This window comes from Prinia subflava, chromosome 3 (genome assembly GCF_021018805.1).
Source record: "Prinia subflava isolate CZ2003 ecotype Zambia chromosome 3, Cam_Psub_1.2, whole genome shotgun sequence".
Classification (NCBI taxonomy): Eukaryota; Metazoa; Chordata; class Aves; order Passeriformes; family Cisticolidae; genus Prinia; species Prinia subflava.
The window spans coordinates 40673682-40689402 of record NC_086249.1 but is presented as its reverse complement, the minus strand read 5'-3'; the positions used below and the strand labels follow the sequence as shown (position 1 = coordinate 40689402).

The window sequence follows — 15721 nt, the reverse complement described above, 5'->3', positions numbered from 1 at the left end:
AACTAGTACATCAAAGTGCACATTTAAAAGAGCTGTTCCAAGGAGATAAAAACCTCATCAAAAACTTAGATTACTGGATCCTATTTCTAGTCACCAGGAGCTTGTTGACATTTCCTGACAGATTAATAAATTGATATAGCTATTTATTATCATCAGTTCTAAGTCTCTCTACCTCAACCCTAATGCTAGGCTACTTGAGCAGTAAAAGATGTGAAAATATATGACTGCACATGTATATCTACATCTACACAAATGTATGCAAACACAAAGCAGGTTTAGAAATGATAAAAAACAGTGATGAAACGTATGAAACACCATAAAAACGCAAACCCATATTTGATAAAGTCATGTCCAAAATGAAGTTTTAAATTTACTCCATTACTGTTGCATGATTTTTTTTTAATAGGAATAAAATTAATCCTGTATAAACAACTGAAAACCTATTAAACTGAAGACATTTTAAAACCAAGGGATTTAACATTTGTAATTTAAATTGTATACTGTACCACTCATTGATGAAAAAGCAATTGAGTGTTGGCTCCTCTTCAGAATACTAATTATAGACATTTCAGAGTTATGGGAGTCAGCTGCTCTGTTACATCTTCCAATACTGACCCTTACTGTCGACAGTTAATGATTTCTAACTATCAAGAAAGATATGCAGTATCGTATTTCACTATATAAAAAATAAGTGTTCTAAAGTGCTCCAAAATTCAAAATGTTTGAAGAAAATGACCTTAAAATATTAAATCTGTTCAACTAAACATTTCTATTTCTTTTTTTTTTGAGACGTACCTTAAGTGTACAATTGCTTTGCATTTTTACTGAACTCATATACTTTTGTAAATAATCAACAAAAGTAATTTATAAGGTGATTTGTGTTACTATTTCCAAATCAGAAAAGTTCTTTATGAGCCAAAAGGTCTACCAAATCAGATTAGACATTCTGATTAAGGCATTTCTTCAAGCTGTAAATGCTTTTATGAATTCCAGTGACTAGATGAGAAATTAAACCCATTCCTTGTACTTGACATTTACCAAAGCTTTTAAAAACCAGTTTTGAAATGCTTTCAATGTAAATTTCTTCCTCAGAAGAAAAAAAAATAAAATCTTTATTGCATGGAATTACAGTCTAGGTGACAACTGAGTGAAAACAGAGAAGCAGAAATGCACCAGCTCTCAGGCTTACCTCAAACTCAGCATGTTTGTGGACATCTTCAGCTCTTTGTCGGTTTAAAATAAATTCTGCTTCATTTGCAACACGCACTATATGGTCTTTCATTGCATGACACAATAACCTAAAATAAGAAAAATCAGAATCAACCTTAAATTTTCAAATTAGTTGAAAGAAAATAATTTTATCAACATTTTTCTGCATTGTGAAAGCAAAAAGAAATCACATTAAATGGAAAAAATGTTTCTGTTTATTATTGAAGACAAAAGTTCTTCATGGAAGAACATATTTGGAATATCTTTTTAACAGCAGTCTCAATATGCATATTGTACTAAATTTATAAAATTTCTTAAACTCTTATTTGTACCATTCAAAACATTTAATGGAGCTATTCCAATTTCAGTCTTAAAAATTCATTACTGAAGATTTAAAATTCTATTAAAATTGCAAAATAATATCAATATCTCTCACATATTTCCTCAAACACTAGAGTGAAGAGTGTGTCACTTTTCCATGTTTTCAAGGTACCAGAAATAGACAAATCTTACTCAAAAAGGAGGGGAAAAACAGATTAAGATTGGATTGAGACTGAGGATATCAGGCAGCCACATTATTTTAAGACTTGAAAAAACCACAAAATACCATGAAGTGCATAATAAAATTGCATAACCTAAGCATAAACAACATTGTGATGTTAAAAATGCTCACATGTTTTTGGGCAGCAAGAATGAAAGCAACTGCTCTCTTGTCCCTATAGTCCATATCTAGGGTTGGCCATTACATTAAAAATTACTCTGCTCTTCCTATCAGTAGGGAGGAAATCTCTTTCAGGATTCAATGATCTGACAGGTCTTTTTAGGATCAGGAAGAACTGTTTCTTTTTCTGTGAAAGTGGAACATGGTCTGGGATTTTCCTTCTTGCAGCATCAGGGAAAGAATTTCTGAGTTTCTCATATTAAGGCTGTGAAATTTCTAGCAAATTCAGCCTTAAGTGTTTGGTGTTAGAAGCATCACAAGTAAAATTCATTACTATTAGAAATGAAAGTCATGATTACTAAATCTTACACCTGTAAGATGCAAAGATCTGAGGTCTATTCTTTCCTCCTTTGATATGTTTAACCATCTCAGAAGGAAGGAAATCACTAACCCTGAACTAATATTTAATATTTGTGCATGGCAAGAGAAACCATAAATGTTGGGGCCTCTGTTTTAGAGATGAAGACAAAAAAACTTGGATCAAGTTTTCACAGTGGATATTCATGCTTTTAATAACCCTTTCTATTATATCTAACACTTTGCTATTTTTAAAGCAAATAGTTTTTTGCCAATTATAAGCTGAAAGACTAAAGTTGCCTACCCTGTAGTATTCAAAATTTAGGCTTATTTTTTAATCTGCCCTGCTGGAAATATGTTTCATTATTTTATTACTGTTAAATGTTCCAATTTTCATTGTTAAGATGTAAGTGTAGGACTGTTCTCAGATATGGATTGGAAATAGAACAAAAGTGGATGTGAAGAAGATGGGGACAGATCCTCCCGTGGTGCCCAGCAACAAGACAAGGGGCAGTGGGCACAAACTGGACCACAGGAAGCTCCAGCTGAATATGAGGAAAAATGGCTTTACTTTGTGGGTGACAGAGCACTGCAACAGGGTGCCCAGAGAGGTTGTGGAGTCTCCTGTCCTGGAGAAATTCAAAAGCCGTCTGGACACAGTCTTGTGCAACCTGGGATATCTCAGCATTATTTCAACTGTGTCTTGCCAGTTGCTTCATGCACACACACATATCTATCACCGATTGCGACTTCTTCGAGAAAAAGACGAAAAACTGTTTGTATGATCATTAACAAATTAGGATTATCACAAAAGCGAGGCCACAGCCTCTTAAAAGTGAATCATCAATTAAATACCATATTATCAATATGTGGTAATAAGGGACTGTGATTCACCTACCTTAGGTGCTTGTATGCACTTAAGGTAGAACTTCAAAGACTAGGTAAACGATGCTTTTCCCTTCAGACCATTAATAATCCTGCTAGTCCTAGAATCACTTGACAGAATGACAGACTTTGAAAAAAAGGAAGGGTGAAAATCCAGGCCATCATTTAAAAAACTTGTGTGGCTACAAAAGAAGCCTCAACCTGGATGTTTTGATTTGCAAGTGCAAGAATGCAGGGCTGAAAATAGAAGCATAATAAATTAAAGCAGTTAAATGTGTCATCACTGAGAGGCAGTGACTACAAGGTTGCAGAAGCAATGTTTAACAAAGGTTTTTGCAAAAGTCCTTGCTTCTGTGCTTGCTCTACTTTTTAAAGCAATCTTACCTTTTGAACTTTAAAAGCTCTATTAAAAAAAATATGGTATTGGTTTTTAGTTTTAACTGAAAGCCATCATGTAGTCTCAAACTACGTCTGTACTAAGTAAAAGATGGTAAAACTGTTTACTGGATTAAATTAGAGCCAGCTATCTCTGATTGAAAATCAGATCCATATAGACACAGCACTACTCAGTGTACTGTCTTAACTGTTTTATACCTGATGAACAAGCATGATAATGTTGTCATCTTTTGAATACTAACCAATTTATCTAAATCCTGAATAAGTCAATGACATGGATGACAAAAGGTCACTAAAAAAAAAAGAAACCTCCAAATTTTTGGCATGAGAAAAAGTGCCTACAATTTCTTTTGGATTCTCAAAGGAAATAAAAAAGAAATCATTCAGAAAGAATCCCAAATTGGTACCATCAAAGTCTTCCAGTAGTATCAAAATCTTCCAGTACATCAAAAAAATTTTAAAAATCTCCCTTCACTACAAGTAAGAGAAAAGAACAAGGATCTCTAGGTCTGCAAATTCACTCTTTCATTGCAACAGGCATCTACAGCATTTAAAATCTTTCATAAACTGCCTTTAGCTTATGAAAGGTGTATTCATTAAATCTACTTCATGAAATGTATTTCCAGTATATGAAAATGTGATTGAGTTACTTGCCTCCCACACAGCTTTGAAAGGTTCTCTGAATCTTAAAATTCTTCCTCTCCAATCCAAATATATTCTTCAGCAGTCTTTATTGTCTCATTTTACACAAACCTTGCCCTTAGGTTTACACAATTCTTCCTTCTGATGATCTTCTGTTATTCTATGTATTCCTATTTATTATGCTAAGTAAACCAGATCTCTGAATTTTCTTGTATGGCAAATTAGAGGAACTAATAGTTGATTAGAGGAACTTTACTAATAACATAGTTTGATTTTACCTTTTCTGCAACTGCATACCCAAAACTGTCAGCAGTATTGTCGACAAATTCTAGTCACTATTTACATAGTGACATTATTGCTGCCTTATTTCAATGGAAATATCCTTTCTGATGCAATTCTAGAATTGTTTTTCCAGTTTTTTTAGCCCTATATTCTGTGATTTGCAGAAGAAAATTTCAGTGATAGACCGGTCTTTTACCTCCTCAGATACTTCCAAAAGATGCATATATTTCCTAGCATATATTTTCAAGAATATTAACTCCATGTACTGTTACATTATAAAATATTTATATAGTAAATTACACTGCATAACATTTATATTAATGCAGGTTGAAACTCACCCAGTATATCCTGATTGATATTTCTGTCATCTGCCCAACTAGATTTCCCACCCACAGTTTTTTACAGAGCATTCTCTTTTTTGGGGAAAAGTCTATACTCTCTATTTTCCCCTAACAATCATCCTGTACTGGAGTGACCAATTCCACTGAGAAGGACCTTGAGGCACAAGAATGTATACTTGCAATACAAAGGGATGATATAAAATTTGAGAGCTTTCCACATTTTACTCTCCTTTAGGAAAAAAACCATGGTTTTTAGTGAGATCTCCTCATCATGGTGACTGAGTTATACCCACTGTTCTCATTCACCCTTGTAAATCCTCATCCTGTCTCAGCACCACCCTCACCAGATCTAGTAGCTACATTAATGCTGAGACAGTGAGGAATCAAGCCTTCTGGTCATACATACAAATTTCTACATAAGTAGTTCTTCCAGAGGGCTAAGGAGTTTTATGTGATGTTTCACCACAGGCTTGCTGTACTTTTTATTCTCGTTTCCAGTAATTCGTGACTTACCAAAAAAAAAAAAAAAAAAAAGGCTTCAGTAAAAAAAAGTAAAATATTGACTTTGAAGGAATGTTTGGCTTTATCCTCTGTGACCATTTCTTCAGTTGCACCACTGCAACTCCTACCAGTGTTGAAGGCAACTGTGCTTGCCAGATGAGCTGATCTCAACCCAGAACTGATGAGTAGCAAAAATCTGAGCTCCTCTTTGTGTGGCAATCCTTACTGCATAAGGTGGAGATTAAACAGGATCTAACTTATGATTACTTTTCACCCACATAAGCTTGATTTATATCAATGCACACAAATTTACAAACCACTGATAGAGCTCCTCTACCAGGAAACAGGTTTGACTTGGTTTTAGACTGAATCAAAAGACTTTCAGTAGGGAATTCACCAACAAAGCAGTTTGAAATCACTTGTGCCTCAAATCCTCCTACAGAGAAATGAGCTTTCTCTTCAGATCACTGTGGAGTTTTCAGATGAAGATATGGCAAAATCTCTAATTAAAATAAGCTGGTACTTCACAATAACCATGGCAAGGCTTAAGTATCTGTAGGAATAAATGGTAGAGTCTCCTTAACCTAAAAATGGAAGAACCTCAGTCTTATGAGCAAGACCAGACTGAGAGCAAGGTTCAGGACATGACTATTCATAAATACAAGTTATTTGTAAATATTGTTTGGGAGTAGGTAAGAAGTTATTTTAAATTCATGTATCTGGCTTTCCAAAACTCTGTCCTCAGCAAAGTTAGTTTAGAATTCCAGAGTGCTTACAGGTTAAAGGAAACTGTAAAAAAAAAGTATGTGTAACCAATCAGAGGCTCCTGTTCTACAGATAATGGAGTTTAAAAAGGCTGGATTGTGGAGTACCAAAATGCATGAAATCATTTAGATAAATAGCCAATGCCTGCGAGAACTTTTTTAGAGTTTTGGAAATAGAGATGTTGATAAGACTATACATAAACTGTATTAGAAACCTGTAAAAAACATAAAATGCTTGCAAAAACACATCTAAATGTGATTGGCAGGCTATTTGCACACCTATCACAACTGAAGGATGAAAATCCTTATCTCACTAACTATCCTAACCTGGCTTTGCTATCCTGAAGTCATTTGTTCCTAGTGATAATCTCACACAGAGAAAGCGCTCATAGCTCTTATGCTGCTAGACAAAAGGATTGAGCTTATGTTACCCAGTCTTTCCTTTATCTGACACAAACTAAAAACCCAGATTATTCCCAAAGAGCAGTTTTCAAAAAAGATTACCAAATGAACATTTGTTCTAATTTAGCTAAGGTCTTGCTTCCTCTACTCATTCCTGAGGTCTGCCAACTCACGTGTCCAGTGAAACAGATGTTTCTCTGACTTACTTTCATCATATGCCCATTGCTTTATTTAAAAAAAGAAAAACAAACAAAAAACACAGCCTGGAAATATGCCATGTTTTCATCAAACAGTTGTTTTGACAATTATTATTCTTAATGGCATTCATAAGCATATCATTGCACTTCGTATCTGCAATAGGATAGTTCATAAACTAGACTAAATTGAAGAGTTTGAAGTTCCACAAGATGCAGTACTGCTATGAATACTTTGAAAGTCAATTCCTATAAATTTGGCAAAGGAATGTATAACACAGAGGTCTCATTTCTTGCAAGACAGCAATGATGAAGAATTCCCTAGAGAAAAGTTTGAAATGATAGCATGCAAACACTGGCTATTCAACTACAACATAAGCACATCGACAAGACAAATTTCATGGAGGGTAACTATAATTGTTTCAGAAATGTCACAGAAGCTGAAATAGATTCAATGAAAGTCAGAGATGACTACAAAGAATCTGTTCTACGCCCCATAAAGACTTGCTATTTCACCAAAGAATTTTCCAAATCAAGAGGAATCTGTCCCTGTGTAATAGACTACCCAGTAAACATCCATGATGAGCAGTTACAACTGAAATGGCTTTTATCTCAGGATCAGCCTCTGCTTTGAGATATGACCTGATCAGACAATGCTAGAAGGGGAAAGGATGCCTCAAAACCTCTAACAGATCTAAGAGCTATAGGTGTAGTGACCCCACAAATACACAGATCACAATCACCGTAGATAACCATAAGAGTGACCACTTTGTTTAACACAAGCTGCTTGTCTGGAGGTAGAACAAAGACAGCTATAGTAAGAGATATGAGATTATGAAGAAACACATCTAAACAAGGGACACAAGCTTACACTTTAGCTGTAATAGAAATACAGACATTGGGTGCTCACTTTTACAGAAGTATCTATGACAGGAATCCTCTGCTAAAGGAAGATGACATCTAGGATAAATTTCCATAAAATGGACACAACACAGTTAATAAAGGATCCCTCCAATCAGAAGTTACACTTGGTGAGGATGACAATAAAGCAGCAGGATGTGGTTATATCTGTCAAAGACAGAATAATCAAACGCCTTTGCTCTTAGTTTCTAAGTGCTACTTAGAGCTACCATCTAGCTCTCTGGTTTCTAAGTGCTACTGGTTCCACAGGGTTATTTTTTGACTGTATTTGCATATATTGGATTTTGCACATCAGACCAGAATCCTTTGCAAGTGGTAGCCCTGAACTCCATATGGTCTGATGACCTGATACCTTGCTTTCTGGGATGATTCAGGGCAGGTCCCCATTCTGTCCAGTAATCAGGATCATTATCAAAACGGAAACAAGGAACAGCATCCATTATGGATCCCCCTACTACTAAATCAGTTCTTTGAGAGATCCAACTGCACATGCCCATCATAAATCAAATATGGCAAGTGGCACTATAGATATACCTTTTAACACATGCCTGAACATTTAAGTATTGCAGACAGTGAATAATGGCTGTGAACTAATTTTCCACAAACCAAACATATCAGAAGTGCCAAACTGCAACAGATGTACAAAAGAAAATTTGATGCAGCTACCCCACTATCCCAGTTGAGGTAACAAGAAAGAATATAAGTTTTTATGAGTCTCCTTTCAGGACAGAACCAGCAATTCATCAAAATTTAAAGATACACTGATTTTCAGACTATTTAAACATTCTGTCATTTTTTCAAAATATTTCAACAAAACAAGGTTCAAAAAAAAAGGTTTAAAAAATTCTTGTGAATTTTAAGTATGCTCAGAGGTCCGCATAGGTGGACATGCTAAAATATATATTTTCATGGCTAAAGGCAGAAAGCACACTTAGGTACAGAGATGGAATTACAGGAGCAAAGTTTACAATTTCAAATCTGAGAATAAATACATGCTCATGTTGCCTTAAATTTATATTAGAATTAGACTACTTCTATTTAAAATAAAGAAATTATGTAAAAAGTAAAGGAAAATATTTAAACGAAAGGCACAAGATCATCTCTTTAAAGAGATGAGTGTTGTGAAAGCATAATGGGGAAAGGAAATGGATGATGAGGACAGTAATTCAGCTTTGAAAGATGAACAGATCATAACCTATGAAATCCATCTCTTAGGCAGAATAGATCCCTAAGATACTCTGCTTGTCAAAAACATCAAGCTAAGATACAACCAATTAACCACAAACCTTGGATCCTCTTTAAGTAGGAATTCTTCTATCTCTTTACCTCCCCACCTATGCCGAATGTAGAGTTCTAACTGATGCATGAGTATTGTGGGACCTCTCCAGTGTTAAGATAAATGATGTTCATTGTTACTTCTGTGACCACAAATCGGATTGTTTTATCTTTTTTATCATAGAAAGCAAACAGATTGGCCATGAATAGTTTAGCTTTTGTAAATCCATGTTGATTGTTCTCAATTACCTTCTCTTTCAAGCAGCCAGAATGTATTTCAAAGGGACTTGCTACACAGTCTTCCAAGGGCCAGAAGAAAAAATGACAAGCTTTTCCCTTAAGATTTTGAGGACTGTTTTAAAGTCTGTTTTATATTACACTGATGGGTGCAATATAAGCCCTTCTCCAGGCACCTGTAACTTGGCCCAATTTCATTGACCTCTTGGATTGGTGATCAGCCTTGCAAAGACTTTCACACCCATCAGATGTACCCCATCAGTTCTCATGGGCTTGTATGGGACAAGTTTTCTCAAGGAATTCTGGACTCAAGCCTTATTCACTGTTGGTAGATGTCCTCCTTGGACCCTTTCACTAAAGACAGAGACTTGATAAAGTTTAATGAAGACTGAGGCAAATAAGGCATTAAGCATCTCAGTCATATCTGTGGCTAAATCATCCACCCCATCCAACAACAAGATATTTCCCTTGGTCAGCCTACAAATGAAGCTCTTGCTGTCCTTGATATCTCTTCCAAGTTTCATTTCCAGCTGACTACTGGCTTTCCTGACAATATTCCTTATGTGCTCATCCTTCTAAATTTCTCCTTTCTAGCCAGCTTCTAGTTCCACCTCCTGTGTACTCCCTTTTGCATCAGAGATCTACGATACCTTCTTTTGATGGCTCTGATACCTTTTAAAGCTACCTTGATACATACATTTGCCTCCCACGGGATCCAACTGACCATCTTCCTGAATAGGCTAACATTTGCAATCTTGGAATCTATATTCTGCTACTCTCAATCCTCACTTCCCTCAGGGCCTTGAACACCACTGTATCATGGCAAGTACAGCCAAAGGTGTCATTAATTAATCACATTCAAAACTAATTCTTGCTTGCTGGTAAATAGCATATCCTGCTGTGTGTCACTCTTAGCTGTCTCATCCTGTATCAAGAAGTCATACCTAGCATCATCTCATCCTCCCTCATTACTAGCACCCAAGTAATTGTCTTCCCTACATGTATCCAAATTTGTTGCACTTCCAGAGGTTGTCAGGAAGGTTAAAGACCTTCATGGGGAACTAGGGTTTGTGATCCAGATACTTCAAGTGTTTAGAGAATGCTTCTTCCTTTCCCTCATGCTGAATGAGTGGTCTGTAACTCCACCATGACTCTCCTCTGGACTCTCTTCTCATCCTGCCCTACATGCTATCAACCAGACTATCTTCTACCGCACTGAAGAACTTCAAAAATCGGAACTGCTTCTTCACAGAGAAGGCAATGCTCCCTCCTTGCTTTCTCTGGCTACCTTTTCCAAGGAAATTGTCTATTGCAGCACTTCTGTCATGCAGTGCAGGCTGTCCCACCAAATCTTATTAATTCCTTCCAATGATGTCATAGTTTTGTGATTAGATGTGGAGTAATTTCTACTCCTAGTTGCCCAAGATGTATGCATTTGTATACATATTTACTAGAGGTGGGTGCTCTTATCTCTTGTTTTTTTGTCAGCAAGCAGCCATTTTCTTTTGACCTCATCCATCACTACTCTGCTTAAATGTGGGCCATAGTCTCCCTCAAATATCATTCCCAAAGAAGTCTTTTCATGCCTCCTTTCACAGCCAACATTGCAGATGCATCCAGCTCTAAAATTACGAATTCTGCTTATGTGTGCATCCCAAAGTAAATATAAAATCATAATTAAGCTGCTTTCAGTGAAGCTCTTGACACGTGTGATACCCTCAAAATCACACATTCATAGCAGGAGACTATGAAATAGAAGTATTAAGTTCAAGATCATAACCAGGATGCCACTAAATCTTTCAGGTGTATTACATGCATTGAAAGATCTGATTTAAATCTGTAGTCAGATCTCTCATTACACTAGGAGCTGTTACAACAGTTCTATTTTTAGAAAGCTGAATCAGTGTTTCTGTATTGAATTCCAAAAATACATGTTATTACGATCTTCCTAAAAAACCTCATTATCTATACCACAGGAACACAGCAAATCAACCAATTTAAAATGAAAATGCAGTTTGTTAAAGTAACAGGAATATAGATGTAATTGTTTACACTGCACCTAAACTGAAATACTTTAAGAGCATTTCTAATACATTCAAAGATCCAAAAGGCACTTAAATTATTTGAAGAAGAAATAACAAGAATTAGGTACTCAGAAAATCACCTTATAGCATCCATATATTAAAATATAGATGTCTAACTGAAGATATTAAAACTGTGGAGTTCTGCATTACATCTAAGTATTTTCATCCACATTCAAAAGAAAAATCTTTCTCAAAACTTTTGATTTATTTCCCAGGTCTTTCAAAATCTTACCCAGAAAGTCCTTCAAAATATTCTTAGTCTTCATTTTGCTTTTAATAATTTAAAATTCAATCATTATTGCAAAGCAATTATATGCAATTTTACATCCCATTAACCCTGCTTTGTTTTAATTATAAAGATCCTTTGTTAGATTCCTTTAAATGATCCAGTTTATAATTTCAGGTTATCCTAGGGAGCACTTTAATTCAGCTTCACATTCATCAACTGTTTATGTCCTGTTAATTGTTGACAACTGCACAATTGCATTCTCTAGCTATGATTGATGAATTGCATTCACAAGTTTAGCTATTAAGCAGAATAAATATTTATAACAATTTTCAGTTAAAGGATTGTTATCTGTGTCCCCAAAAGGGTAAATTAAAAACAAATGGGCTGATTGCAAAGATGAGCATTCCAGTAACGCACACACACTTATTCTAAAATGCTTTTCTGAGAAAAGTATAGGGAGGAACCTGTGTCCAAGGGCAGTTTGATGAGACATTCCTATGACGGGATTTAAGGAGCAGTTCTTAAATGCTACTTATTTTTGAAAAGTCATGGCTAGAGGAGATTAGAAGACCCACTGGTATCTTAAAACCTGACTGCTAAAAATATGCAGATATAGGATTTGTTTAGAATTGTCATTTTATCAACAGTGAGCATGCAATAACATCTGACCTCAATACCCTGGCTAAGAAAAAAAAAAGGTCCAAATGGTACAGCATATTACTGTCCAAGACCATAAGCTTACTATAATTATTTAGTCTGTTGCCAGGTAATATTTCTTGTACAAGGTGCAGTACATGACCCACTCAGGTGAGCCCTATTATGGTGTAAAAACTCATATTTGCACTTCATAGCAAGAAGAATTTCCAATGGAGGGACTTGTGTTTCCTCCTGCTATATAACACTACAACTTCAGTGTGCACAGGGAATGCAGGAGAATTTACACCAGCCAAATACTGGGTAATAACACATTTTTTCTTTTTATACTCATACTACTATACTTCTGTGCTCTGATGTTTTCTAAATTTCATTGCAAACAGATGCATGATTTAACCACCAAAATATCAGCTAGACAAAACATATCCTACAATAAAGGGAAGACTTGATAATTCATTTTGATAATGAAATATCATGGCTGAAAAAAAGAAATCACACATAAAATGACAATATCTCTTTAATAGGTGTGTTGCTGTATTTTTTTAGCTGCCCATAACAAAATGTGTAGATTCAAATGGATTTAATGTATTGGGCAATACAAGTCACACACTGTGTGGTTTTGTTTATCTTGGGCACTCTCCTACCAGAAGGGCCAAAGAGTCTTCCTTTGCTTCCTAGCTTGCTGGCTAGAAGTACTCAGAAACAACACCCAGAGTAGAACACACAGAATTAAAATTACTTGAGGACTGATAAAAAATTACATTAAAAATTTCAAAATCAAGGAAGCTTATATAAACATAATGTCATGTGTGGTTTAAGGGACTCAAATGGGACTGGAAATTCTAGATAAAATAATAATGAAATGATAGTGTAGAGAAGTATGCCTGTAAAATGAAGTCTGTGCTCCTGAAACAGATGGAGCAGCAGATGGTTTTACAGAATGGGTTCCCTGGGCTGTCTGGGTAAAACAACCTTGCTGCTCTGGAGAATGGTGGCTCAAATCTCAAATAACCCTAAACTCATATACAGTTCAAGGGAATTCTATTTCCTTCTGTCAATAAACAAAATTTTCAAATTTCACACACTTAAAAATTAAATATTTACTATATAAAATATCTATACAATAAATCTCTTAATTAACACAGCCTTTTCACAATCTTTTTGGAACAGATGGTGAGGAAGTATTATCACCCAATGGAATAAATGCAAAATGACTACTTGTTCAAAAGCTTTGAAATTCATTACCTTCCTTCATTGATGAGCTCAATAAATGCAAGTCCTGCATTCTTCTGAATAGAATTTTGCCATTCCTAAGAAGGTAAAACATAACACGATCAAAACCCAAGGATTATAAACCACATTTTTGAAGCCGACCCTGGTGACTTCTTAAGGAGATTGAATTTAGGCAGAACTTCTTAATTCCCCCCAAAACCACGCCCCCCCCCCAAAAAAAAAATTGGAGCTCAATTTTTGCTTCTTTCCAATTACAAGTGAAAAAAACCAGCCTATGATAACAAACTAATTTTTTTTTTAATTGTTCTACTGTTGCCATGGATTTCCAAGATGAAAATTAAAAGCAATTAAAAAGCAATCAGTTAGTTAACTGATATTAAATTTAACAGGATTTTACTCCATATGACACTAAGTTAAAAAGAAGTTTCACACTGCATCACAAATAGCTTTTGCCATACAACCCACTGTCTCTATAACATCAAGAATTCTGAAACTTGAGATGAAAATGGTTGATTGCTCTCTAACATGTAAAGATTATTTTCTTTTGCAATAATTCCTTTAAAATTTTCTTTAAAAGCAATGAACATTTCCTCTGCATCATAATTAAAAACAAACAAACAAAAAAATACATTAGCTGGATTACCATTCACGGAGAGATTTCCTAGACTGACTTCACGTTGTCAATGGGTAGAGGATTACAGTTACAGAACTATTCAATTTACATTTAACTTTTTTTCCAAGAGTAAAATAATTAGGCAGAAATTCACAATTCTTGTTTCCTAATATGAGTGAAAAAAAAGATGGCTTTGCATTGATAAGGAAATTTTCTCAAAGAATAGCTGTGAAATCTAGTCACTAATCAGCAAACTGTTTCTTACCGATTATCTGAAAATTCACAGATTTGACCAAGTCATGTATCTTTAAAAAACAACAACAATCCAAGACTCATGATTGGTTTTATAAAAGGCAAGCTACTAAAATACCCAAATAATGAACACACTCTTGACCTGTGGCTGAGCAGGTAACTCCTGGTTAGGGAATAGTGCATCAGCACTCAAGCCTCTAGCTTATAAGCTAAAAAAGCCCATTGCAAGAGGTCTTTTCTTCAGTGCTATTTATTTTGTTGTTTTTCAAATCCAGTAACTGAAGCTAATATCACTTTTGGAAGCAGTTAAATCATCTGTGTAGAATAGAAAAATCTCTCTGAGAAACTAAGAATGAAAGAATTCAATTACCTGAACACAGGCACCTCGAGACATTTTAAGAAACAAAACTCTGGGTTAGAGATAGTGTTCAAAGTGTAGCATTTTTTTATCAGTCTTTTACTTTACACTATGAAAACCACTATTAGCATTTTCTCTTGAGGTGATTTTCTGCACCACAGCTGCTAGGACTTTGCAGTCAGGAAAGAAGAACTGGTATGACTACAAATCAGGAAAGAGGTAGAAAAGGGAAAGGAGAAAAGAATAAAGGTTTCCTAAGACAGGTTAAAGAAAGCATGCTAATTTAATTTTTAAAAAGAAACAGAGGGTCTACCTGTGTCTGAAAAAGCCGAAGAGATTCTTGCAAGTATTTTGTCAGATCTTCCTGCTCAGTGCAAATATCTCAGATTCTGCAGGGCAGAATGGCTACCTGGATTTTATGTGAGATATCTTAAATTGCCTAAAAAACCACTAAAATATATCTATACGGAAGCAAAAAATCTCTTCTTATATCTCCATAGATGGAAAAGCTCATCAATTTATCCAAAGTAATTATTCATGATGAAAATGATTGAAACTTGCCCAACTATCTACCCAAAACTAGTGAAAAACATAATGATCCAGAATCAGAAAGAACTAGGATTCATGGTTCATACATTTTTCACTACAATATTTATTAAAGACTCTCAATCCTCCATTAATCCACAAATAAGGGAATAATCTTTACATTTTCCACCATCTCCTCTCACTTTTAGGCATAATTTAACATAACAGACCCATGATCCTGAGAGATGACCTATATATGTGAAGAGGTACCTGTTTTTCTTTTTTCCATTTTATTTTAAAAAGATGCAAACAATAGTTTGAAAATTCCACTTTTCAATGCCAGCATTACAGTTGCCTTCGCAATGGCCATTCGTGTCATTGCATGTACTCTAAGAACTGGAATAAGATATGGAGCAATTTTGTTTATATTTGGAATCCTTGGATTCCAAAGGAATCTTTCTCAACCCCAAACTGCAAGAAGCTGAAAAACAAACACCAAGTGAAATGGATGCAGGGACAGTAGCTGGAAGATTTATGCTACGGCCAAGCGGAATCACTGCATAGTCATTTGGTTATTAGCAGCTAAGTGCTTGAATGACTAGACTACATTTTATGTGGTTTTGGTGTAGCTCATATCATGAATCTTCTGAGCCTTCAAGCTAGGGCTTGAAGCCTTTTCCATGCCTCAAAAATGCTGGTGGCAATT

General features: G+C 35.3%; 1 protein-coding gene across 2 annotated transcripts in view; it reads right to left on the bottom strand.

Moving 5' to 3' along the window:
• The window catches only part of NBEA (neurobeachin), a 458593-nt gene that overhangs the window by 222428 nt on the left and 220444 nt on the right, over window positions 1-15721 (bottom strand). For both annotated transcript variants that reach the window (XM_063394796.1, XM_063394797.1), the window contains exons 36-37: window positions 13280-13344; window positions 1190-1298 (exon numbers count right to left, since the gene is read on the bottom strand). In XM_063394796.1, the coding sequence (XP_063250866.1) occupies window positions 1190-1298; window positions 13280-13344 (174 nt within the window). The remainder of the gene's footprint in view (window positions 1-1189; window positions 1299-13279; window positions 13345-15721) is intronic.